Source organism: Semicossyphus pulcher, unplaced genomic scaffold, assembly GCF_022749685.1.
Source record: "Semicossyphus pulcher isolate SPU_LCO1_2020_fin unplaced genomic scaffold, fSemPul1.0.p SCAF_6, whole genome shotgun sequence".
Taxonomy (NCBI): Eukaryota; Metazoa; Chordata; class Actinopteri; order Labriformes; family Labridae; genus Semicossyphus; species Semicossyphus pulcher.
The window spans coordinates 11,473,435-11,499,621 of NW_027211737.1; the positions used below are offsets into that span (position 1 = coordinate 11,473,435).

General features: G+C 40.7%; 2 protein-coding genes across 4 annotated transcripts; both read right to left on the bottom strand.

Annotated features, from left to right (window-relative positions):
• Nucleotides 1–52: 52 nt before the first annotated feature.
• On the bottom strand, nt 53–11,169 carry LOC138610677 (SH2 domain-containing protein 6). Its single transcript, XM_069683477.1, has 19 exons — nt 11,068–11,169; nt 8,181–8,206; nt 8,065–8,093; nt 7,920–7,951; nt 6,365–6,461; nt 6,171–6,238; nt 6,003–6,054; nt 5,799–5,903; nt 5,311–5,339; nt 4,380–4,416; nt 4,165–4,237; nt 3,926–3,956; nt 3,723–3,759; nt 3,507–3,612; nt 3,299–3,336; nt 2,521–2,564; nt 2,370–2,438; nt 1,809–1,967; nt 53–1,695 (listed from the first exon to the last, which is right to left on the bottom strand). Exons 1-19 carry the CDS (start codon nt 11,068–11,070, stop codon nt 1,579–1,581), a joined length of 1,152 nt encoding a protein of 383 aa, XP_069539578.1. The 5' UTR covers nt 11,071–11,169; the 3' UTR covers nt 53–1,578.
• A 1,378-nt stretch (nt 11,170–12,547) lies between these two features.
• Nucleotides 12,548–25,175, bottom strand: plat (plasminogen activator, tissue). 3 transcript variants are annotated; one of them, XM_069683746.1, is made up of 15 exons: nt 25,088–25,175; nt 19,574–19,661; nt 18,969–19,011; nt 18,515–18,649; nt 17,640–17,750; nt 16,370–16,544; nt 15,795–15,886; nt 15,528–15,702; nt 15,344–15,429; nt 15,163–15,228; nt 14,856–15,060; nt 14,628–14,764; nt 14,200–14,340; nt 13,894–14,042; nt 12,548–13,803 (listed from the first exon to the last, which is right to left on the bottom strand). In XM_069683746.1, exons 2-15 carry the CDS (start codon nt 19,634–19,636, stop codon nt 13,636–13,638), a joined length of 1,746 nt encoding a protein of 581 aa, XP_069539847.1. In that variant the 5' UTR covers nt 19,637–19,661; nt 25,088–25,175; the 3' UTR covers nt 12,548–13,635. The 3 variants fall into 3 exon arrangements, with proteins under 3 accessions (XP_069539847.1, XP_069539846.1, XP_069539848.1); XM_069683745.1 differs by having other exon boundaries at nt 18,888–19,011; XM_069683747.1 differs by lacking the exon at nt 18,515–18,649.
• Nucleotides 25,176–26,187: the final 1,012 nt, after the last annotated feature.

Here is a 26,187-nt window from a genome sequence, read left to right on the forward strand (position 1 = left end):
ACAATAGGCTGTAAAATACTTCATTTTTTAATTCAACAAAGGCCCATACACCTCTGACATGAGTCAGTATTACACACAGGAAGTGAAAAACTCAGACATCCTTTGAAATCCAAAAGCTATAGTTCCTGACTTACACAATAGTTTAGCATCCTCAGTCAAACAGTGTGATAAAGTTTTGAATGCAAGGCCAAAATTAAGTGATCAATATAAATATAGACATTTATAACCACCCTATTAAATAGCCGGTGGATCCTATCAATACGCAGAACCCTGATGCCCCAATGAAAAAATACTGCAAAAGTGCCCTCTTGGATGACCCCATGATAGATAAAACTGCATAACAAGCCCTTCATGGTGCCCTTCCAGCAGAGAAATATGATAACTCTCCTCCCTGGTGCTCATTTAAGAGAGAAAATTGTGCTGTACCTAAGAGAAAACCTTGCCCCTGCACCACAGGGTTTTTTTTATATTTTTGAATGGAAATGTTTTACATGCGGTGACCTGATGGCCTATTATTTTAAGTCTATGGCCATGTAATTGAAATGTCCTACAAGGGATCTTTGTTGCGTGCTGTTTGCCATCTTTCTCCCCTCTTTCCTGTCCTGTGTCCACTTGTTCTACCATATAAAGGCAAATTGAATTGAGTGACCCATGACTGATGAGCTGCTGTACTGTATGCTGCAAAATACAGTTTTTCATCCAAGTAGTCATCCTGTTGCGAAGCTTCAAGATGCCTTACACCAACCTGCCAAATTACACCGGCTCTGAGTTATTCTGCGCTCATTTACACCACCGACCTCTACAAATACAGACGCTACAGCTGAACAAGCCTCTGCAAGTCAGTCTCTGCTTAAATCTAATGCATAACATGATAGGAAAGCTTGAAATGTTGTTTTATGTGCCAAAGTATAATTATCAAAAACTTAGATTCAATAACTGTATAAGTAGGATTTTTACACCATTAGAGTTAAACCACACAGTGTAGTGTATTTTTCCATGCAGTACGCTGACAGAGCAGGATTTATGGTTTGGCCGTAGAGAAGGTGGTTTCACTCTGACAGGAAGCAGGTGTAACCAACAGCATCTGGTCAGTGGCCAGTGGAAGGCCTTTTACAAACACACACACACACACACACAGCTCCTCATGTCCCAGTTAAAGCCACAAACCCTGAGCTCAACCCTCACTGATGAGGATCCATCACAAGTAGAGGTTTGAAATAGTGGGGTTTACTTAATTAATAACCAACATTTCATAATGGACTTCATATTTTAAATGAACACACACATCACTGACCTTGGTCCAGTTTAACAACAGGAAATGACGACAAAAAGTAGTAACTGAAATGTAAAGTAGATGCAGTTTGGGTCTGTATTGTTGAATATCTACAATATCACACAGGAAACACACTTGTAAGAAACAGTGTTATCAAAATGAAAGTCATAAAACTCAACTAGACTAGTGAAAAGATACACATCACATCTGTACTAGTGTCTCAAATAGGAACGGAGAAAATAGTGCAACTATACTCGTATCCCTCATATGAAAACAACATCAGAGGAGCTCCTAGCAGTGTAGTTTTACGGGCGTGCAGGGTGCGTTAGATACACTGTGTGCTTGGCCTGACTCTTGCTGTCTATCAGAAGCAGCTGGTTTTTCTTGTGGTGGGAAATCATCTCATCGAGGCTGCTGAAAATCTGAGAGACAAAGGGAAAGATTAATGACAAGCCTGAAACTTCAGTTCCACTCTCCTCTTGGTGTCCTTCCTCTCTCTCTTGAGCTCGCTTTAACCTTTCTCATTTGCCCTCACCTCTTCGTTCTTCTTGCCCTCTTTTCCGAGGGCGTAACTTCGTGTTTCCCCCAGGAAGCGGATGGGAATGTTGTAGACCTTCTGCTGGTAGAGCACAGCGAGGGTGAACGGCTGCCGGGTGCTCTGTGCTGAGCTGTGTCGGATTAGAAAGGCGCCGTCCTACAACATGGTAAAAGAGCCAAATTGACACAAAGCATATGAAATAAAAAGTGATGATAAAGAAAGGTTTTGAGAAATTTGATTGGAGAATAAGACAGCAGGGAAGTAAAGATAATATGTGTTTATTGATGAGGGATTGAGGGAAAATAAATGACTGTATATTCTACAGAGTAAGTACAGGAAAGGGAAGCCCTGAAGGTGTCTGAGTCAGGTTTGGCTTTTATATGAGTTTCAGTGCCAGCAAAAACATGCACATAAACACTCAAATACAACACCCTTGCCTTAAGCCATTGTGGTGTTGGCTTGGTTGAAAGTAAACTTAAACCACTGACTGTGATTTAAAAAACTCTCCCATCATTAGCTGTCGAACATTATAACAAATCATAAACCTGTTTGTTTTACCTTTTTGACGCCCTCTAAGAGGTCCTCGGCTGCCTTTCTGTTGCAGTCTCCAGCAAACCACTGTTTGCCCTGAAATACGACATAAATATATCAGTAACAGTAAACCAGTCCTTATTAACTTTAAGATTTGATGTGAGGATCGATACAGTACCTCATTCCCAGATTGTTTTGTGGCCCTCATTACACCAGAGGAGACTTAAAACAGAGAGAAAATAGGGGATTGGTTGAGTGCAGGTTTGGGAAATCCTTATTTAGCAGCAGACAGCTGATCAATTTAACCCCTCCAGTGAAAATCAAGTGTTTAACCTTGTAAACATCTCCATGTGGTTTTTTCATGTGATACAAGACATATCAGGGACAACATCAGCAGTCATCTCCATGGCTGGGCCTGTCTGCTTTTAAACTGCAGTGTACCAAGGACAGGCTGAACAACAAGTTTTTAGATTGGCAGGTTTGAGACATCACAAACCTAAAGAGCCAATCCCGGTAATGGACGGGGTGACGCTATGCATATCATTATGTGTAACCTATGGCAACCACTTCTGTGGTGCGCGAGCCAGCTGTAACCGTCATCGTCATTTTTGCAAACTCACGACTGACTACTAAAGTTAACGTTACTACTACTAATTACTACATTTCAAGCTAGCTAAGTTTCAAGTTGCCACTAAACGATGGCAGAGACGTGTTTTGTTTCTGCGACGGAGGGGGCGTCTGTAGATCTACATAGTGGGTGGGGACTCTGCAGATTTGGGAATTTTTAATGAAGGAGAAGGAGGAGATGCTTTGGGAGGGTTAATGTATTATTTCAAGCAGAGCATTTTTTATGTCTTAAAACATGACTGGTTTCTTTAATGTTTACATTATATTCAATAAAGAATATATGCATACTTGAAATAATCACAGTATTTTTTTTTCAAATGTCAGCTTACCCACAGGCTTCATGTCTACGGGAGGAGGAGCTGGAGGACTGGAATAAAGACAGGAAGTGATACACCACTTTTAATTCAGATAAATTCATTAACTTGCAGATGGGATCAACAGCAAAAACAAGCTGGAAATGAATACAAATCGCTGTAGATTAATCTTTTAAAGTTATTGTTTCAACACAACACAACTCCACCCTCTCTGCATTCTCACCTCGGTTTAACTTCCTTCAGGTTTGCAGGCAGAGGAGGCTTCATGCTGGTTGCAGGTGGAGGGAGTTTGGTGGGAAATGTGGCGCGCCTTGCTTCAATTGAAAGAGCTACAGGGATGAGATATTTTCTCTTCATCACAGTCAAAATAATTTCATTTGGTTTTGATTTGTACTGATATTTGATCAGTTTTAATAAGCAGATAAGATGTGGTTCTTACCTGTTTTTACCTCATGTAAGGAGGTCAATAATGAACTCTGAAATAGAGGAATTGAAAGTTACAGCTGTGTCATACTGACGAGGTGAACTTTCTATGTAGAAAATGGAAATACTGAGTAAGAATGAATACTTCCAGCCTAAATCTTCTTTTAAATGAGGACGGAGATTAGCAAAAGGAAATGATAAGCACTGAGACACACTCACAGACATGGCTCTTGGAACCGGAGGCTTCATCCTGTAGAAAGAAGGAAGGTTCATTTTCATTGCATGTTTATTAAAAGGAACTTATTGTATAATGTTTCATCCATATTTGCATTTTGCTGCAAAAACACAGCAGCATTATTGTTTTCTATAAAGGCACAGACAGGTCATATCCAGGTTAGTGCAGACCACTGTGCTTTGGTTATTGGTAGATGCTTTCACACAGGTTGAGGTGCGCTCACATGGGTATAGGAGACGGTGCTGTCTTTGGAGGTGGAGGCATCCTCATCGGTGCACGAGGGGCTGGAGAGCAAGCTTAGTACAAGGTAGAAAGTAAATAATCATTCTTATTAGATTTGACACCATCTGGAATTAAATCATGGCTGCCCTATTCATGCAAACTTTAAGCCAGATTAACTTCTTAGAGATAATTCTTGCAAAGTGAGATGCAACTTACCAACTGTAGGCTCTAGATACAGGTCATCATTATCGTCCTGAAGCACAAAATGACACAGTCACATCACGATAATACCCCGAGCACATTCATCAAAATACGTACACAAAGAGTGAGAATGAAAGCTCAGTTATGTAGTATACAGTTCAGTCAGGTCTGATGAGCCGTGTCATATGTGCTTCACAGCTGTGTGTTAAGTAACATCCAATCACATGTACACCTTTATGAATGTGTAAAGTGTGGTCGTTGTGTTACCTGACACATATCTTTTGCATATGGTCTTTTGCTGCCTCCTTTATCAAGCCTGTTATATTGTTGATTCAACTAAAAAATCATGTTCATGTATGTGTTGCCTCTCTATTTCTAATAGGTCATAGCTTATCAGCCAATGTCTCTGTGTAAAAATTGGTTATTAATGGTCAACTCCTTGACATAAGTATCTCTGATTAAACCTGTTTTAAAAGTTGTTTAAAGCCACCAAATCTTTATCTAATCCTTACCTTTAGATAACCTGTCTTTAAGTACTTATCCTCGCCCTTAAATCCCTCCCCTTGGCTGCTGCCCAGGCTGATTAAATCTGATAATATCCGATTGGAACTGATTGAAATAATAAATATTAAAAGACTCTGGGTTCAGAAGCAGAAGAAGAAAACAACCAGGACATCCACACAAAAGTGTTAACAGTCATTTCAGACAGACACGCTGGCTCTGTGCCCTGAAGGCCCAGTCAGTATTTCAGCTGTGATTGACCCAGCTCACTTGAATGTGTCATTTGAAGGTCGTGGCCCGCTCAGTAGTGCAGCCACCATCGTTTTTTTATCCAATCCTACTAACTAGACACCCCATTGTTATATTAAGCTTTGATGAATTTTATCCTGCGTGTCTTACAAAAGGCAGGAGAAAAATGAAGTAAGTTAGTATAAGTTAAGCTTACCTGTTCTTCATTTGGATCCAGGTACACATCTTTAATGCAGAAAAAAAAATATCAGATGTGGTATCAGACAGACCTCTTGCAGTGGTGACAACATTATTAAGCTTTATTAAGTGACTGAAGTTTTGGACAACTTTGCAAAGCCAGAGAGCATGAAAATGCACATCAGTGGCACTACACTAGGTGGCGCACTTTGATCGTCTCTCTGCTGCAATCTCTGCTTATCTTGTCCTAACCATCCAGATCTGCTTGAATTATTGTTTCCAAAGAAACTACTATTGCTGCTGGAAATATTAAACATTTCCAAACAATGCTCCAAGCTGCATTTTGTGAGAATAAAATTAGTGGTTTTATCAAATGACTATTCCTGTCAATAGCACAGGGGTTGCAATATCATCTCATTTACCCTCCTCTCAGTCAACAGTCATTTAGAGGCTGATGATACACTCCTATGAAAGGTTAATTTGTCTATTTATAAGTGATTACTGGACCTTCCTCAGTGGTGGGTGCAGGGACCGGGGCAGGTGATGGGCGAACAGGTGGAGGGGTCATCAACTTTTTCCTCCCAGGCTTATCATTTCTGTCTATCTCAGGTGCTGCGAGGCAGACGGGTGAAGTTTAACCACATGGATAAAAGTGGTAAATATAAAGAGAGATGAGTTATGTAATAAATGAAAAATGAGAAATTGACTCACGTTTCTTGGATTTCAGATCAAAGATCAAGTGCTCAGCACGCTGTTGAGGTTTCTGAGTGACAGAGTTGAGGTAATTTAACTCAATTTTATCTTAAAACAGGATTTAAATGTATCGTCAGATGTAGAGACACAATTACATAGACTTCCAGAACACAAAACTATTGTTACCGAGGGTTTTCCTTGTCTGGGTGGAGGAGGGGCCTGCCTCTGTGGAGCAGTAGGGTTGGATGTTGTATCTGCAAAAAGTTGCATCAAATAGAAAAACATTCTTAGGGAAAGGGAAAGTTATATATTCCCAGAGGTGTCTATGTTTAACAGTGCTTTAAACTGTTTACAGCTAAGGCTATTTGCAGCAATGTTACCCAGATAAACGTCCTCCTCCACTGGTATCTGTGGGACTTTCACCGCTGAACGCTCACACGGAGGTACCTCATACATGTCACCATCCTCCTCATCATCCTGTCATTAGATAACATAAAGTGTAACTACTTTAAAGTTACTTTAAAGTTTATAGTAAATCAAAGCTAACAGGACTAAAGGCCCCAACCTCCCTGAGGAAATTGGACCAGCGGGCACCTTATCTGCTTTTTTTATGGGCAAATTCTTCATTCACAAAGCTAAATTCATAAAGACTCCACCCATCTTCTCATGCTACTATAACGAAATTCAACTTTATACTAAGTCCCTTAAATTGATGAAATCCAAATATGCCAAAGATCTCTATGAATTACTTAAAAACGACCTCATTTATGAAATGCCTAAATAATGACCATGTTTGCTTTATATTTGTTTTATTTTATTTTATTTATTTTAATTTTATATTCCATATTCTATTGTTCTTGTTCAATGTTTTGTGTCTTTTAAGTTATGTCTGTTTATTATACTTGAAAGCAATATTACGAATGTAGTGAATGTTTGCCTTACAGTTTGTTAATGTGAATTTTCTACAATAAAGTTTTTTGGGGAAAAATAATAAACATCTTCTGCTATTAAATCCTCTCTGTAAACTTATTTTTATAAGAACGATTCACAGGATTTGTGGTCTTATTTCATAAACAAAGGCATTCTCTTAATTTGTAGAAAAGGACAGCTTATTGCATGCTCAGTTTAGTTTGTAACACAGCGCCGCTTACTGGACATTTATAGTTAGGCATAATTGTGGCCACCTAATCAAGACCCCTTTTCATACGGGGATTTGATGACGTAATGTGCCCTATGTTCATGTGTAGTCATGTTATTATTTTCTAGCCTAGCCAGCGTTTATTTTGAAGGGGTTGTCCGTGTGTGCAGTGAAATGTAAGTGGCTTATTAATGTATTGTTTATGGGTATTTATCTTAATTCTTTAAACCAGAGTTTTTCGTTGTTATGAGCCTTACTTCTAGCACAGCATCACCTTTTTCCAAGCTAATTAGCCTCAATAGGCTGGGTCAATTATTATGATACAGGTGGCTACGGGTTTTTGGTTAGTTACTGTTCTTTATGCCAAAGCAGTATGCCTCACCTTTGAGTTCATTGGAGACAAACATTTAATTATGTTTAATTCAATGCCTCTGTACTGTCTGTAACATGTTATATAATTTGTATTCATTTCTCAACTTTCTCTTTACCAAAATAGAAAAGGAATGTAACTTTTTCTTAAATAAAACAAAATTACTAATAATAAAAGTTAATAAAATTACTCCTACTTTAATGAACGAGGGGTAGAGGTCACACTTCAAAACATCACTATTCCTTTAGTGATTATTTTGATCATTCTATTTAAGTTTATTGTATTTATTGTGCTATTTCTCAACGTTGCATGACTGTGACAGTTTTTGAAATGTTTCTACCATTTTTTGTCTACCATTTAAAAAAAAAAAAAAAAAAAAAAAAAAAAAAAAAAAAAACCCACACAAATTCAGGAACTTGTTACTCACAAACTCATCCTGTGGCCATCCTTCGTTGTCATCTGAATCAAACAGATTGACAAAATATGATAATAATCTGTAAACCAGTAAAGAAACAAAAACAGGAAGTAACAAAACTGTTTTTCCTTTATTCCAGAGTGCCGTTAAATCTCACCTGTCCTCCTGGGTGGAGCTGGAGGTCCACTGTGTTTCACAGAGAGAACAGAGGTAAGATAACAAACACATTAAAGGCAGAACTAATGAGGTTTCCCTAATGACCACAATACTTACTGATTTGTTTTTTTTCCAAAGAAGCTCTGAAAAATACAGAAGTTGAGGATTAGCATTCAGACTTAACCCCCACTAAAAAATTGGAACTGAGTTTGTAATCATTTACTTTTAGTTATCTATTAGCTTCATTAGCACAGCTTAGTCAGTGTCTGCTGTTTGGAGAGGGTCAACATGGTGGACAAAAGAGCTTTATTTAGTACAAAAGGTGATTAGTACAGTAAAATAAGTATCTAAAACACTACTACTACAACTAGGTAACACTTTATTTTAAGACTTCCTTGTAGCATTTTAAAGCAGTATACTTAAACAATAAATTGTTCTTAAAATATCATGCATTAATTTGAAATGAGGAATTCAGTATAAAGAGTACTTTTAATTAATTACTGAGTAAATAGCTGTGTCTCAGTTCGGGGGCTGCATCCTTTGAAGGACGCAGACTACGAAGGGCGCTTCTTTCGTAGCCTGTGTAGACACTAAGGCTGAACTGAAATGAGACGGTCTGGTCTGCAGAGGATTTCCTGTTTGCTTCACTAGCTGTTCCCGCCTTTACCCTAATGTCACGAAGCTAACTGGCTAACTAGCTATCATAACTAATTTCATGTAACTTAACCTTTTATTTTAACAATAATTTGTTTCAAGGCCTCTTTGGTTTTGAAACATTTGTATCGCAAGCTATTCGATTGAGTCAAAAGCAAAAACTTTCACATTTAAAGTGTATTCCTCAGCCGCTTGAGAGTCCCACATCTCATTTAAATTGGCACGCAATGAATGTCGGGAGACATTGGTCCACGAAGGATGCACCTGATGGATCCTTCGTGGCCTAGGAAAAGGAGGACACATTTCTGAGCTGCATCTGAAGGAGCCTTCGAAATGGCCTTTAGCGCGCCGCTGTGACACAATCGGCGTTGAAATACGTCCTTCGAAGGATGCAGCCCTTGAATTTGGAGTTTCTGAATAAATTGGTGCTTGTGCTTCTTTCACCCCTCTTTTTTTCCCAGATACTCCTTTTAATATGAAGGTAGAGTAAGTCTTCTCATTGTTACTATTTGGTCCTGAATTTTATACTTGTGATATGTAACTCTAAAAGTTTAGATTACTGCTACTGCAATCAAAGCTGCTTTGAAGCAGAAATTCATCAGTTAAAACAGAGAAAAGTAAATATGCAGGGATGTGACTGAGGTTGGCAGGAGGAGGCGGAGATAAACACACACTTCAAGTGAAATCAGGAAGTTGAGCGACAGTATCTCTGTTTTCCCACAGTGCCTGGCGACCGTAGAGGAAGTGTTGATGCGAAGTGAATTTTTGTAGGCAGGCAGAGAGGGAGAGCTTGTGGAGTTTCTATGTGTCACACATTGGTACACAAACTGTCAGAAAACAGTGGCTTCACTGTTGATCAAAGAGGACCAGGTGAGAGCAGATAAAACGGACTGAAATAACTACTTTACTGTTCTGCTTTTGATGAGCGTGAACGCAGTAATTCCAAATATATCTGCATTTTAGGGTCTGATGACGTTACAGTGACAATGTTCTGTGCTTTGTGCTGAATGCTGTAACTTCTCTCTGAGGGGAAAATGTAGATACACCTGTACAATGTAACGTCTCAGTGGCTGTGGCTAACAGGAGGAAAAAGGAAAAAGTCATGAAGTGAAATCGGATGCAAACAAGGACAAGACACACTGAACATCATTCAAATGTTTCAGTATTCAGACAATATAAATAGTATATGTGTTATAACAAACAATTATATTAGATAACATTGAACCATAATTAGTTAGTGTAGTCTTTGAATTTCTATACTTTACAGGGATATTAAGACTCTGTATTTCTGATGAGTTAGTTATTAAACTCCACAATCTGGTGCCATGCAAGTATTCTGCCTAAAACTTCTACTGATAGATAAATATTAAGGGGGAATAATATTGTTCCCACTGTCTTCTCTGCCTTTTCCACTCTAGTTTTAGTGCCCCACATTGCAATGTGGCTTGTACCTGTTTTGTTTTTTAAAGTTTGTCTCAACATATGAACATACAGGGAACTTCTCAAACCACAAAACATTTCACCGGCATCAACAGTTTGATGCTAGACGAGGGGATACTCAAAATATGTCACATCAGAGCAGCAAAACAGAGCAACCAGAGACCTAAATGTCTGTGAGGCATTGTCATGTATAAACAGGGTCAGTGTGTGGTTTAGATTTAATGTAACCAAAAAGAGAAAAGAGTAGTAACTATATCAGCAAACGTCATATGTTCAGATGTGTGATATCTAACACAATCCCTGTGAATCACAGAACCTCCCAACGACTGCATGGTTTACTGCTTACTGAAAATACTTTATGAGAAAAGTAAGAGCACTGGCAAACCGTCGACAAGAATGGTAACTGCATTTCTAATAAGACTTAAGTTTGAATACCACAAATATAAAAGCTCAATTTGAAGCCTGACATGCTATGTACAAGTATGTAGATGTATATTAAATCCAGTATCAACTAAGAGTCCGATTTTGTGTCTTAAGCAAAAAACAAACATTAAAAAAGACTTGTCAGAGAACCACAGTATTCTACAGTAAAGTGCCTCCATCCATCCTGTAAGTGTATTGACTTTGAGGTGATCTGCAAACTCTAGTCGCTTGAGTTCCTTTCACCGTTTGTCTTCAAACTCCCACACAATCACAACAACGGTGTAGCTGCCATCATATCTGTCCCACCACAGAACTCCATAACAAAAAATGCTGAAATAAAAGTAACATTGTTGAAGGTTCACTGAGGACTACAGTTTCCACTGCACTAAAACTCTGCCGTCGACAACACCCGCTCACTTCCTCCTCACTCCACCCAAAGTTATCAGAATGAAAACCAAAATGAGACGAAAATAAAACAGTACTTTACCATCTATATGATTTGGAGTCCAGTCTCACAGCTCAAGTCATGAGGAAATGTGTTTGTTTCGGTTTTTGGATGCAAATGGCTAGAAGATTAAAAGTGAGCGATACAAAGAGAACGTACGGAGCAGATCTAACTGATCTCATTTGCATTTCCTACCTCACCTGCTGCTGGACTGCCTGCCTGTAAATGAGCTGCTGCAGACACTGCACAGCTCAGACATGGCCCCAAATTTCCCTTTTGCAACCTGCTCATAGTCATATCACCAACTGAGTTTCATCTAATTTGTTGTAGCTGGTAAATAAAACCAGCTTTGTCGTCTTTAAAATTAATTATTAACTTTTTATACACATACACATACCATCCAGTGGTGACATCAGGCAGAAGAGAGAAAGAGGGCACCAGGCACCTGCGAAAGGTTTTCAAGCACATAGGACAGCCTGTATGGCCACTGTAGGAGCCTCAAAGAGAACTGTGTTGTGGTTTCTCCAATAGAGGGGTAATCTAGAGGGCATTTCATCATGTTCCCCCAGTAGAAGATCTCCTTAGGGAGGTTTTCTACACTGGAGACTCTAGAAGGCACTTTATACTCTTTTCTTCCCTTGAAGGGCATCAATTCATGTTTTACCTAACATAAGGATAGAGGCATCCAAGAGGGCACTCTTTCTTTTTCTTTTAGTAATATAGAGGCCATTCTTAATCACATTTTCTACACTTGAATGTCAGCCTAGAGGGCACTTTATTTGTTTTTCTCTACTAGAAGGAAACCCAGAAGGCATCTCATCACCTTTTCTACACCCTGGAGGGCTTTTTTTCTCAAGCGAAGGGTTAACCTAAAAAGCAACTTCTCACATTTCCTCCGTTAGAAGAGCACCCCAGAGGGCATTGTCTCGTGTCTTTATCACTAGAAGGTGTCCCATAAGGGCACTTTATCCCACTTTCTCCACTGGTAATGAATCCTGGAGGGCATATTATCATGTTTTACCAGCTGACCGCCACCCTGGAGGGCACTTTTGTTTTCTCCACCTGAAGGACTCCCTGGAGGTTGCTGTGACGTTTTCTCCACTATGAGGGCCCCTCGTCTAGTTTTTCCCACTTTTAGGGGCCACATTATCATGTTCCGTCTAACACAGGGATACGGTAAGATAAGATGAGATAGAAGTTTTTAAATCCTGAAGGAAATTATAGTGCCAGCTCCAAAAATACAACTGGATACAGTTATCCAAAGCATGCACACCAGCGATTTATGGATGTTTTCCCCTTTAAACACGCTTACAGAATTCCCAGTTTCATCATTTATGTCGCAGGAATTCTGCTTGATGAAACTTAATTTCATTCAGATGCAGATAAACTGAGCCTGAGTGATCCTTAAGCTGTCGTATGGTAATTATTTAATCAGTAAAAAAGCCACAACAAGGTTAAAAAGCTTGACGCAAAAAAAGATTAATTCCAAATATTATTTATTGACAAAGGAGTATGTTGCAAGACATGGTTATTATGACAGTGACAATAAATTATTTAACTACAGTACAAAAGTATTTTCTACAAAACAATCTTAAAACACATAAATAAAAAACTTAGTACAAAACATCTTAAACTCAGTCATAGAACAATTTGAGTTTAAGTAGAAAAGCTTTGCAGTCAAAATGCAGTTTAAAACAGAAAAGAGCTCCAAGTCATTTTCAATATAAAATCAATATACATGTTATGTACATGTTGGGCTCAACCCAGGAGTCTTGTGAGAAGTGCTCTGGAAGTGTAGAAAACAGGTAGAGAAGAAGTGCGAGTTTGGTCCTCCTCTGTAGTGAAGCTTGAGGAGCAGGACGAGGGTTTGTTTGAGGGAGTGAGTTTCTCCAGGTTCCCCATGTTCAATCTACAAGAAGAGCTCGGGGAGCTAAAGGCACGGACAAGCTGAATCTGAACCAGCAGATTAGTTTTGGATTAAGGTCTGGAAATCCTCAAACCCTGAAGTAAGAGAAACAGTTTTAAAAATTAAACCTAAAATAACCTCACATCTAAAAGACTAGTCTGTATCTCAGTCTTTGCTTTGCACTAACTTTAAAAATACCTACATTCCTGTGTGACTACCTCTACTGTGCAAACTAAGTGCTTATGCTAAGTGGGGTGTTCTTTTGGTTTATAAAAATGCTACTGACCCAAAGTCTGCCACTGTGATTCTTTGTATAAACCAGCATGAAGACGACCAGAGAGAAGAGAAGAATACGCTGACATGTCCTATATTTCCTGCCTGAACCTCCAGTGTGGTTGAACCAACACTGAGGAGACGCATGGAAAGTTTTTACACAACATATTATGAAGATCAACATCTACCAGAGGGAGGAAGAAGAGTCGTCCTGTGTTTCTGTCCTCTCACATTCGACACAGTCAGAAGAAAACTAGAGCTACAATGAGCATAAAAACTCTGAGGTTCCTCTTGTGCGTCTCTGTAGGAGTCGTCCTGCTGCTTTAAAACCTCCATCAGTTTCAGATCAACAGATAAACTCTGAACACAATCAGAGTCCTGTGGATCTTTCTATCTTCTCGAGCTAAATTTTCTTTGCAGTCTCTTTGACTTTACACCGGGTTTGCCTTGATTTTCCCGTTGATCCAGTCGATGTAATTGGTGACACGAGTGTAGACCCCAGGCTTGTCCCTCTGCCCGCATCCATCGCCCCAGCTGATCACGCCCATCAGGGTCATCTTGTCATTGTTACGGCAGACGAGTGGGCCGCCAGAGTCTCCCTGGAAAGGAATCCAAGAAAGGAATGCTTAGACTGAGCACTGTTAGCAGCTTAGATTTAAAGAGGAGGTTAAGTGTAAAATTATTCTCACCTTGCAGGCGTCGTCCCGGTTTCGGGTGTCACCTGCACACAGCATGTTGGAGGTAATTGTGCGTCCAGACAAAACATCAGGGATGCAGCGCTCTTTGGGCCACAGGCGAACGTAACCTCTCTTAACACGCTCAGAGTACTCTGCAGAAACTGTGGAGAGAAAGTTTAAATATAAATCAGTTAAAAGCTTACACTGCCCTCTGCTGGTCAGTCAAGTAAGTGTGTCAAACTTGCCTATGAGATTAATTTGCTTAACTAGTAGCCATGCAAACATTAGAGAGCCATATTAGGCAGGATGTTTGCTTACATTCAGAGTCTTTTCCATATCCTGAGATCTCACACTCAGTCCAGTCGGGCAGCACCAGCCCACGCTCAGGCAGACACGCAGGAAGAACCTCCGGAGAGTTTACAGCACAGATGCCAATATCCGTCTGGAGCTTCAAAAGAGCTGCAAGTGGAAAGTGACCAGCGGAAAGTCAGGGCAATGCACCGGGGAAATGTGGGTGAAGACTGAGGGTTTGAGTTCAAGTTTTAACAAGCTTTTGCTGCCCACGTAATGTTCCATATCATCACCCCCGGGGGGGAAACGTGGCTGCTGCAGTGCCACATTTAACTTTACTTTATGGCATGCCAAAACCAAACGACTGTTTTGCTGAACATCTGACATTTCAATGACACAAGATCGGAAAAATATGAAACAAGACCAAAAGTTATTTTCTCTTGAGGTTCACTCACCGATGTCGTTGTCAAAGGTCTCAGGGTCAAACTTCTCATGGATCCAGTACTTCTCAACCTTGAAAATCTGCTCGCCGCTGGAATTCTGCTTCCGGAAAGTTCTTCCCAAAATCACTTCCAATTTTTCTGCTTTAACACTGAAAAAGAAAACAGCATATATATTTGCATGTTGCCTTTCAAACAGGTTAAACTATGCAATTTGTGTGTGTTAATGTGAAGGATTCCTACCTGTCCTCGAAGCAGTGTGCAGCAGACAGCACCCAACACGAGTTGATGAGGACTCCGCCACATCGGTGAAAGTGTTTTTTGAGACGGGGCTGGAAGGCGTTAATGGCCGCCTGCCACGGCTGCTCCGTGATGTCGCTCGCTCTGCCACCAAACATGCGGAACGCCGGGTGATTCAGGCTGTTGTCCAAACGCTGGCCACATGTTGCTACAGAGAGGACGGTTAAATATTGGTACAATTATTACAAACCAATCACATTAAAGAAAAATGTACTCTCTGATGTGCATTAGAATTGTTAAGACGTCCTACCTCTGTCGTTGTTGTTAGTTATTGGTGCACGAGGGCCGAGGGTCGTGATGATAGACGGACGAGTTGCTGGAAAAGAGGAGCACAGAAGATTTTAGTTTCTGTTGATGTATCAGTCTTGATAGTCTTTCTTTTATGTTTAAACATTGCTGCAAAATTAAACCATCATAATAAGGAAACTCACTGCATTTAGGAATGTCACACAGCTCCCAGGTCAGCTGCATGTTCTTGTAGGTGTGACACCATGGACCTACATCACCGTCTGGATTCCTATAAGGATGAAATAAGAGGAAATATAATGAGTTACTCTTATGACTCTGTATGTGAGTGTTTTAGAATTATCATATTGTGTGTGCCATCATCTCTACCTGCAGAAGCTGTGGCTGCCCAGCCCCTGCTGCAGTGCCTCAGACTTCCAAGCATTGTTGAGTTTGCGTTTGACAGCAGGAGAGTCCCACGGCAGACAGCGAGCGCCGCTCTTAGTGACTGATTTTGTGCCTCTGTATGACAGACCAGTGCCCCGCACACATTCCTGGTACTTATCTGCTCCAAAACACACAGAGGAACCAAGTGTTAAAGAGAAGAATTGTTTAATTTTAAATATCTCAGCGTATTAGCTTTCTGTGGAGCTGTACCTTCAGGACATTTGGGCACAGGGCAGGCCTCCCAGGCGATCTGAGTGCCTTTGTAGATGTAACACCAAGGGGTGTTGTCACTGTCAGGGTTCCTGAAGGGGGAGAAGAAGGGCAGGTACTATGAGTACAATGTTAAGCAGATCATCAATTCATCTCATTCTGCCCATTTTATTGCCAAGTCACTAATTTACCTGTAATTTAAGGTCCTATTTCCTGTCAGTCCTCTCAATATTAGCCTGCATGGACTTGGTTACCTGTTTCCGTTTCCTACTTGTTGCTGACCCTACCTCGGCGGTCTGTTGGTAATGCTTTTTGTTAACTGAGCCCTTTCAAAGATATAAAAGTCTTTGCCTTTCAAAATAAGACATTCTCACCTTTGGCTTTAGCACCAAAATCTGAAGCATTTAATTTGATATAAAAGCCAGAATAAAGTCTCAAATGAATCCATCCTGCAGGCTTAATAAAAATTCAACCAGTATGTTTTGGATCATCAGACCCCTCCTTGATTCAATTGCACAGGCACAATGAATATCCGACAGGTTCCCCTCAGTAAACATGTTGCTCTGGTCATGTACCTGCAGAAGTTGTGGTTGCCCAGTCCCAGACTGGTGGCGTCGTTTTTCCTGGCGGTGAACCTCCTCCCTCTCAGAGACGTGGAGTTCCAGTTGATGCACTCTGATCTTGAACTGGTGGAGCTCCATGTGCCGCGGTACCCTGCACCCTGCCCCACAATGCACTTCTCATTGTTGTCTGTAGGAGGACACAAAGTTAAACTTAATTAGGTGTCTTTAAATATGAGGCTGACATCACTCTAATAACCGGCCTAATTAATTTATTCTGACACAATAAATCTTTTTATTGGTTCTGGAAAAACTCAGACCTTTCATAATATTTGGACAAATTATGAAAACATTGTTATTTCTTATATAAGACATTTAACTCACAGCTTGGGCCCTAACGGCATGTTTATTGTATTTTTCCATTCTGCGGTTTAAACAATGACCGAACATAAACTATAATGATCGTAAATGTAATCACATTTATTGAGTCTGGCCGTACGAACTCATTACTCTGTTGCTGAAATCACTCGGCTGGGACCGCTGGTGTTTGCATAATTATCCCACTAAGAGGGCGGAGTGTCCCTGAAGCCTCCAAAAGTCGCCCGCAGAAACAAAAATATTTCTGTCCCAGAATGTCTCTCCACGGTTTATGATCTTATTCTTCTTGTCTCCAAACCACAGGCCCATGACACCTTCTGTTTGAGTCACACAGTCAGACTGTGACTTTATCTGGAGTCATTAACAAGTTCGTAGAACGTTTTAATCAGTGTTGTGTCACCGGCCACGCTGTTGTGGACTGGACTGACTGAATTGTTGGTTAATACAGTGGAAAAACCAGGGTGTACCTTTTGCAGCAAATGAAGATTTAATGAGCTATAAAAGTTCGGCTGAAAGTTAAATAATTGATTAGATAATCAACCAAAAATTAATCCACTATGTTTTGGTTTTAGCTTCTCCGTTGTGATGATTTGCTGCTTTTCTCTGTTTTGTAAACTTAATATTTGAAGCTTTGGATCGTTGGTTGGAATAAAACATTTTAGTGTAGAGGAAAAAGTTTTGTTTCTTTTTAGATTTTGTTCTGTTTTTTGGCCATTTGCCTTTTTATTGGATTGAACAGCTAAAGAGCAAAAAGGGCAGGAATCGAACTCAGCCTCTGTACATGGGGCACACATTAGAGATACTTGGTGCCCCATTCAGAAAAAAACAAGTTTAACTGATGTAAATTGAGAAAAAAAGATGATGGATTGATCTAAAATAATCGTGCACTAGATAAAAGAGTACTTACTGATCTCGCACTGAGCCCCACTGAAGCCTGGAGGACACTGGCAGATGTAGTCTGACGTGTACACGGCCTCCTTACAGGTTCCCCCGTTGTAGCACTGGGACACGTAGCAGTCTGGAGGGGGCAGACAGAGACCCAGTTAGTCAGTCATACATCATCCAGTTTCTCAGCATACAAAACAATTTCAATAACCAGAACATGATTGATTGGCCCCGACTACTTGCGTACACAGCCAATTAAATGTGTGGGTTTGTCCAAGTGTGTCACATTTCACGGAGAAACATGAGCAGTACACAAAAGGTCGCTGTGAATGCTTCATCCTGACTCTCTTCTTACACACGAGAGCAGACCTAGTTTTCTGCCATCTCCAGTCTGGTTATTCATTTATTATTTCAACATTTCCTAAAGGCTGCCGTTAAGAATAACAGCAGGGCTGTGAGCTCACAGACGGTGCAGTTTGGCAGACCGAAAATGTGGTTGCAATTTGTCCGAGGGAGGGGCAAGTCATGTCTCACAGAATTCGTCAATGGGGGTGAAAATGCGCACGAGGGCTCGCCTGGCAGGAGTATTTCAAACAGTCTTAGACTAAACTACGCCCACTGGAAAACACAGAAACCTGCATGAACTGAAATAACAGTGATTTTGGACACATGATTGAGGCAAGCCGACAAAAAAATAATCATGTGAGGCTGAAGCTGAAAGTTAGAAGAGAAGACAGAGGTCAGTAAGGTCAGGCAAGCTGACTGACAGAACATTATACTCAGCTCATTGCACACAAAAGAAGTCGATTAGGAAAAGACAAAAAGGTAACGCAAGTCAGTCAGCCGATCCACATGTGTTTGTGTGTTTGTGTGTGTATGTATCCATGTCACACTCACTGATAACGGGCACAATATGACAACGCTCTCGTCCTTTCAATTCACAACGGCAATACTCCACACGCTGTCCCCTCCATCGCAGCCAAGTGTCCCCTGAACTACGCACAGCTGACGACTTACTATCCACACATTGTGCTGAGAAAACACACATGCACAAACACACACACACACACACAGTAAGTATACAGCCAAGAAACACAGAAAACTTAATCACAGTCACATGTACAAGCAGTTGCAAACATAGAGGTATCAGGAAAGAGGAAACACAAACACATGAGTGACAACAGTGAATTAAAAGATTGTGATATTGATGGTGATGATGGTGAGGGTGGTGTTATTGGGAAAGACAAACAGGAGTGTGATGGGGGCTCACAGGAGGTGTCAAAGGAAGATGAAGACTTCTGGACATGAATAATCAAAAGCGTCCGTCTGGCAGGCTGCCTGTCAGGCTCACCTCTGTAAAAACGAGTCCCTCTCTTAGTGCGGAGCAGCTCCACCTGCAACACAATTCACATGTTAGACAGAGGGCAGCGGTGATGGGAGACTGGATGCATGTGTTTCCAACTCAGGCAGTGCAGACACATAGAGAAGGTACTTCATCCAAAATAAACTTTTAGCTGTCGTCAAGTTTAAGCCAAACATTACTTGTTGATTCAAACAGTAGCATCGATACGAATGTGACTACAGGACAACAGAGAGTTTGTGAGCTCTGCAGTTGCAAAAATAAACACGCAAAATGAAAAAATAAATATTTATTCTGCAAAAATGTATATAAAATACAAGTGTAAAATTTAGCTGTCTCTAAAATCTTGGATTTTGAAGTTTACGTCAAGCACCTAAAGGCACCACCGAGGAGTTTTTGCAAGCCATTCCATTCACAAAATTGAATTAATTGCAAAATGCAAAAATATGACTAAATGTTTGTAAAATGATAATGAAACTACTGTAGAATTAAAATATATAAAGATAAGCCTTTGTTAAGTTTGAAGGATTTGTAGATAATGCATTGAAACAATTACAAGACTTATTGCCCTCTAATGATGAGGATGTAGTACTCACATTGTCCGCTAGGCTACAGCAGAGAGCAGACAGGAGCACGAACAGTCCAAGTGTGGTTGCCATAGTTATTCAAGTGGTCTTCAATTTACTGGAAGTAGATAATGAATACATATTAGAAACCATTGACAGTATTTGACAAACATATACAGTTTAGACAGACTTATGTAAGCACTGAAGCTGTTTCTTTGTAATATGTCTATAAGTGTAAATATTTTGTCTTGAATCTGTCAAAAACACAGAGGCAACAATTGCAGGAAAATGATCGACACCGACCACCTTCTCCAGAATCTACTGTTTCTCTGTTCAGCTTCCTTCCTCCATCCTTACACTACGCCTGCTCCTGAGGAAGACCCCCGGAGAGGAAAGGACGTGCAAGGTGGGGTGCTTGTGGGAAACTAGAGGATATTTGTAGTTCCTTGAAGTTGTGTTGACCTCTTGACTCAGACAGGAAGTTTTAACCACTTGAGCAGGACATTCTGATAGGATGTTCTGTGTCTCTGTTGTCCTGTTTAAATTCATTTCCCTTTTATCATAACTCATCTACAACTTCCCAAATGGGAACAAACAGGAAGAAGATTATCTTTACTTTCTGCTACAAATGAGATCGACATATCAAACCACACAATCTGGACAACTTCAGAGGGATGTAAGGCAGCACGCACAGCAGAAAGTTTCTGCAGCGCTGTGACAGAATTCCTTCTCTAACGGAGCAGAGCTGCAGCTGGGGGAGGATGAAGTGACTCAGGACTTAAAAGGAAAGGATGAGGAAACAGAAGGGAAAGCCTGTCGCAGGACCAATAAACTGCAGTGACATTTCTCTTTTATATTTCTAGAAAAAGATATTTCATATCACACTTGTTCCTCTTCACACTGAACAGAGGAGAGGTGTCGAGGGGAACTTCTCCTCAGTTAAGTGTGAGTAAACATGAGTCACAAAGAAGGAATTGAAGAAAAGGAGAAAAAGGGGAAGAGGTGAAAAAGCAGGTCACACACAATGAGGTCTGAAACACAAAAATGACCAATAAATGAGGAACAGCCGAGTAGTTTTAAAAATAAGTATGAGGAACTTCTTCTATAGACACACACATGCAAAGACTCAGACATACAACAAGAACCGTGTGCTTACATGCCTGCATGTTAATATTCTTGTCTCCGTCAGCTGATTCTCCCCTGACTCACCTTCTGTGGTCGACCGAGCTAATAGAAAACAGCACCGTGTTTTCGTATATCAGTGAGGCAACCCACACACATACATGCTTTCTCAAACACACACACAAAGTGCTCAGGAACGTGGAGCTAATAAACACCCCGACACACAAAGATTTACTGTTCTTTCTGCTCATTGTCCGCTGGAACAAAGACTCCCCCTCAGGATTCGACTTTTTAAACACAGATGTGCATTCACACACTCACCATTAGGAGGACCCCGTTGACCTGCGTTTTTACCCCCCAACTGAGCCTCTCTGGGCTGGGCGACAACAACACACCAGTTTCCTTTTTGTTTCCTTTGTGCAGCTGTTCAGCTCCGTTCAGTCACCCCACTCTCCACCCTGTCAGCTGAAAACATGTGTTTCCTGCTAGAATACAGCCAGAACGGACCCCATGCATTTCGGAAACATGAGTTCATATCAACACACGCACAAACACACACACGCACACGCCAACATGCACACACCAGATATGAAATATGTGTATCCCACCCTTTTTAAAGTCTCTGGTATCTGACTTCAAGGGGCCCTGTTTGGGCGCCATTAACACCGCTCCTCTGAAAATCCCAGGACGCAGTTTAAGCTGTTTCTGTGGTCTGTCTTACAGCATTTAATGCATATGAACTGTGAGCAGCCAACACAGAACCAACAGATAGAAGACAAAGACTCAATGAGAAGATATAGAGGCTGCTTTTAGTTCTTTTCTTCAGCACAACTTAATTCCTAAAGTGATCAACTCTTATAACTTCAGGCCACAACTGCTGTTTTTTTAGGACGCTCCAAATCTGTAACTTTTTAAGATATACTGGAAATTCAGTATTTTTTGAGGTGATTCTACATTGGCCTGGAGAATTTCTGTTACAAGATTTACCCTCAATTATCCAGTGTCATATTTGAGGATGTTGATTTAAAGTGGTAATCTCGAAGATCACACTTCCCAGATATCCAGACAGTGCTGCATGTTTGACGTCCACGGTTGGCTCCGGTTGTAACTCTTGATTTTCCTCGCTGACGGTTGCTTTCCCTTTTAGACTGTTTGCCTTCATCTGAGCGTCGAGTTTGTTTCTTTTTCTTTTGATTTTCACTTATTTTTGAAGTTGTATCTGTAGTCATCGATCTTTTCTTTGTTTGTTCAGCCATAGTAGATTACTGTTTACTCGCAACACTTGCAGAGACCGGAAAAGCAGCCGCTTAGCTCCGCCTACCCTCTCTGGCAGACCAACCACTGCTGGGTGATGGAAAACGCGTCACTAACTGGGCGCCGCTTGTGATTTTTTCCGCGAAAGTCGCCACAGACATCCGGTCCAGACATCATACAATTACAGGCCTAAATTACAGGCACAGAGTGATATAGTGCAACCACTAACTTTAACCAGTAAACCATGTAACTAACCTTTCTTACTGTTGGTATCAAAGGTCAAAACCTTGAATGTAAATAGTTAAAATGAGCCTCATATTGAATAAATACTAAAGGAAAATATTCAGTGACTTCTTTAAAGTCCTTTAAGGATCAGGATTAAGGAGTTTTGACCAAACTTTGATACACACACGCACAACAACACAACAGAAGTAGTAACGCCCAACATGTTGCTCATAGGGACCAGAGTTTTCAACATAATGACAGATAGTAAGGTACAGTAATCGTTTCACAAACAGGCCTCTCCTAAAAAGCAGGCAGGACACCAGCATCCCACTGGCACTGACGGGGTTAAAGCATTTTTGTGTTACACCCAATCTCTTAATGCATGAAACGTGTACCACCATGTAAGCAGCCTGAGGAGGCTGTGGTTCCCCCAGTAGGTCAAATATGAATGGAATAAATGAAAACATCTCAACAACAGCAGCAGCCAGACTGTGAGTCAGCAGCAGCTTCGGATGCAACACTGTGGTAAAACCAACACGTGCAGCAGACGATAAGACGGACAGACATAAATACATTCTCACGATGTTCACTTCCTATTAGGCTGTAATTTCAGTATATTTAAAGAAACTGCAGCTCTTCAGCGCTAACCACAATGTTTGTCACTGGACCATTAGCAGAGACGTGTAATGATGATGGTGCGCTGAGGTTGTGAAGGTCTGAGGTGAGACATTCTCGTGTTGCGGTAAAAGGCCGAAATGTTGGAAGTCTGAAACGGTGAGAATTGTTAGAAGGTGCAGGGAACATAGTTTCACCTGCCTGTGAAGTTCAATTTATGCACCTTAAAGCATCTCTGAGGTTTCTTTTCACGTCTCTCGTCCATTCAAATGTCGGAAACGATACTTAATAAAGAACTAAGAGTGCGTCGTATGTGCAGATCGGCACGCAGAAGAGGAACTTGCAGAGGAACTATCTTTACAGCCAGCATTGTAGCACTTTTACAGCCTAATTTTATTGGCACGAGGGTTAGTTTCCTGGCAATTTTTCTTAGAAGCTCGACATTTATAGGCTTTTATTGTAAACACCGAACCCATTGTCTTGTCACAGCACGCTGGTAGATTTATGTTTCCGATAAATCTGATTTTTTTAACCGGTTTGACCTGCTGGGATCCCTAAACCTGCACTCAACTTTTAGCTTTACTTCAGGCGTTGTTCTTTCAGTTTAACCGTTTGCACGTGTGTAGTATGTTTGCAGATGATGCGTTCAGGCATGCAATGTCGTGTCGGTAAGCTTCTTAGCAGGCATTATTCATTCAGGGAGTTTTCAGTCAAGCTTTCAATAAACCAGCTGTGATCCATCTCTGTAAAGTCCCCATGAACAGAAAGCTGCTTTGTTGCCTCACCGCCTCCCTCTGTGCACAATATGAAGCCTTGAACTCCTTATCAGGAAGAAACATAAACTGAGAGCGGGTAGAAAGAGCAGGTATTAACGCAGGGGATAATACAGCATACGTGGAAGGAGATGAAAGGATGGAGGGAACAGAGAAGGAGGGAAAAGAAGGGAGATGAAATCAAATCCCAGCGGTCAGCAGAAAGACAGTGTGAGTAGTCCTGAGTCATCCATGCTTCCAGCCAGGCCTGCACAGGACAGAGGGAGGCTTTTATGGGATGTAAACCAAGACCCAAAGCCTTTAAATGAAGATACAGTTCCAACATTTAGTCAGAGTGACAGAGAAGACTTTTTTTCTTTGTCTGGATTCAACCGTTGAATTATCTGCTCTTAAGGTTTTTTGCGTCATCTTCTAGCCATGTTTCCCACAGACTGCTCCAGCCTTATCCTCTTGTCTGACCTACTCTTAACCTACAGCTTTGAGGTCCCGTGAGTCACAAACAGCTGACCACACTGCCGGGAATGCAGATAATGGACCTAAACTACTTTCTCTAAACATGCAGCACAGAGTATCAGTGTGCGGAGAGTATCGACGCTGACGGATGCCGGGGAGGAGATTTTGGGAAACACAAAATCCAGCTCATTAGCCTGATAAGAGTCTGCATGTCTGTGATGCTGTGCAGGATTTGGCTCAGAGTGGTACACAGTTACTCACAGTATCATAGCAGGGATGTTCATAGATAAGAAACACACACTGAGTCCAGCAGCAGAGCACAACATCTCCATGTTCTCCTAACATTTGTAACATTCAGTGACCTTGATGATACAAGTTACTGAGGGAGTTTGTACAGTATTCTCGAGGGTTAAAAAGGTGGATGTGGGTGGACAGAGGTGGATAAAGAGCTGCTGAAGCCAGGGTGAGAAAGTGTTGGGATGCCGAATGAATGAGTAAGCACAAGGTAATCCAAAGTTTCACCTCCCTAAATAGTTAACGTGAAACCAGGCTACGAACCAAACTACTTTATCCACACATATTGTGTTTCATGTTGAATCACTTGTTCATTATAAAGCTGCAGATTACTCTACCTTTAAATCTATACCCTACTGCATTTATGATTAAATTTGATGATTTGATTGATTGATTTGATGAACATAAGATGTTAAAGATGTGTGTAAAGCTAAAAAAACAGAATATTCTACTGTCAGAAATTATACTAAAATATTGAGTATTGCCCCGGCCACATTGAATAGTCAAATTAACTTCAGAAGTAGGCTCCTGGTGGAAATATTTATACTACTGTACTTTGCATATTTATACTTTAAACTCTTAAGTCAAATGCAAACGAGTTCATCTTTTTCATCAATTAACAACCGTGCACAAAGACTTTATTTAATCTTATCTAATATACTCTACAATCTCTGATAATAATGTTAAAATGTCACGATTCAAAATTAACACAGTTATAACTTAAGTTCTTACATTAGCATAAAACAACCTGATGCACAAGAGTCTGTAAAGATATCGCGAGAGCATCGGCGTAAAACAAGAAACTTACCTCGTTAAATCTCTTCTGGTTCGCTAACTTCTCTTTGTCTCTGCAGAAGAAGTGTCAGTGTCTTTGGGATTTGTCGCTCGGACTGAACTTGTTCTCTCGCTGCCTCCAGTTTTTATCGCCGCGCTCTGGTCCTGCCGGTGTGTGGAGGAGGGGAGGGCCGCTGCTGCTGTGACCTCAGCGGGAGAACGACACCGGCCGGATGATGATGATGCAGCCTGCGGGGCGGGGCCAACATACGGACGGACGCCACCGACCCAAGTTATCCTGGAAAATCACAGTCTCCTTTCACTAGAAAGATCATTCCAGGCGAGGTTTATCGGGAAATCTCGCAGTCGAGCTCCCCTTTGTGCTCCCCAAACTCTCACATAGAGGTCAAATAAAACCTTGAGAAATTTAGCCGGAATTTTGACCTTTTTCGAGATTTTGTATTAGAGCAAAAACAGTCCAGTCAACCCTAGTGACAAAATAAATATATATATATATATTTTAAATCTATTAATTATTATCAAGCCGTAATAATGAAAAGAAAATGTTTTAATATAGTAATATGATTATTTTCTTAATGTTTATTAGGCCTATTTGGGACAACCAAATGTATGTGAAGCATATAGTTGGCACATATTGTTTATCATATGATAAGTTCAAATGTAATAGAAATTAAGAAAAGTTGACCTAAGTAAAGTCAGTAAGTACAAATAGTGCAAGTAACCCCATAAACCTTATCTTATAAAAGATCTTATGATCATCTCCTATAAAAAAAACAAAAAGTTAAATAATAATAATAATAATAACAAAGGTAGTATAAATACAATATATGGTGCTACATATAGCCTACACTGTAGCCTACCTGCGAAAGGTATGTTGTCGTGTACTGTGATGTCATTTTGAGGTGATTGAGTTCAGTCCAGCTGCTCTAAAACTACTGGTCTTTTTAAATAGACTCTAGTAAGTTTTGAGTGACATAAAAACTGGCGGACTATAGATTTTTCACACTGTTTGACCTCGATCAGTCTGTGATGGGCTGTGGGTGACATTTTATCTGTGTGGTTAACCATCTGGCACCAGGAGTCATTTGTTACAGCCACTATTCCCTGGATTCA

Bases quoted from the DNA above. Each gene is read 5' to 3' on its own strand.
- LOC138610677 (XM_069683477.1), bottom strand. The intron at 6,239-6,364 runs GTAACATTGCTG...AACTTTTTGCAG, and splicing joins GGAGGAGGACGTTTATCTGG to ATACAACATCCAACCCTACT. The intron at 3,613-3,722 runs GTAAGAACCACA...TCATCCCTGTAG, and splicing joins CTTACATGAGGTAAAAACAG to CTCTTTCAATTGAAGCAAGG.
- plat (XM_069683745.1), bottom strand. From the start codon at position 19,636: ATGGCAACCACACTTGGACTGTTCGTGCTCCTGTCTGCTCTCTGCTGT. The intron at 15,229-15,343 runs GTGAGTTTCCTT...CCTCTTTTCCAG, and splicing joins GTGTGACATTCCTAAATGCA to CAACTCGTCCGTCTATCATC. The intron at 14,043-14,199 runs GTAAGCAAACAT...TTCTCTCCACAG, and splicing joins ATATGGAAAAGACTCTGAAT to TTTCTGCAGAGTACTCTGAG.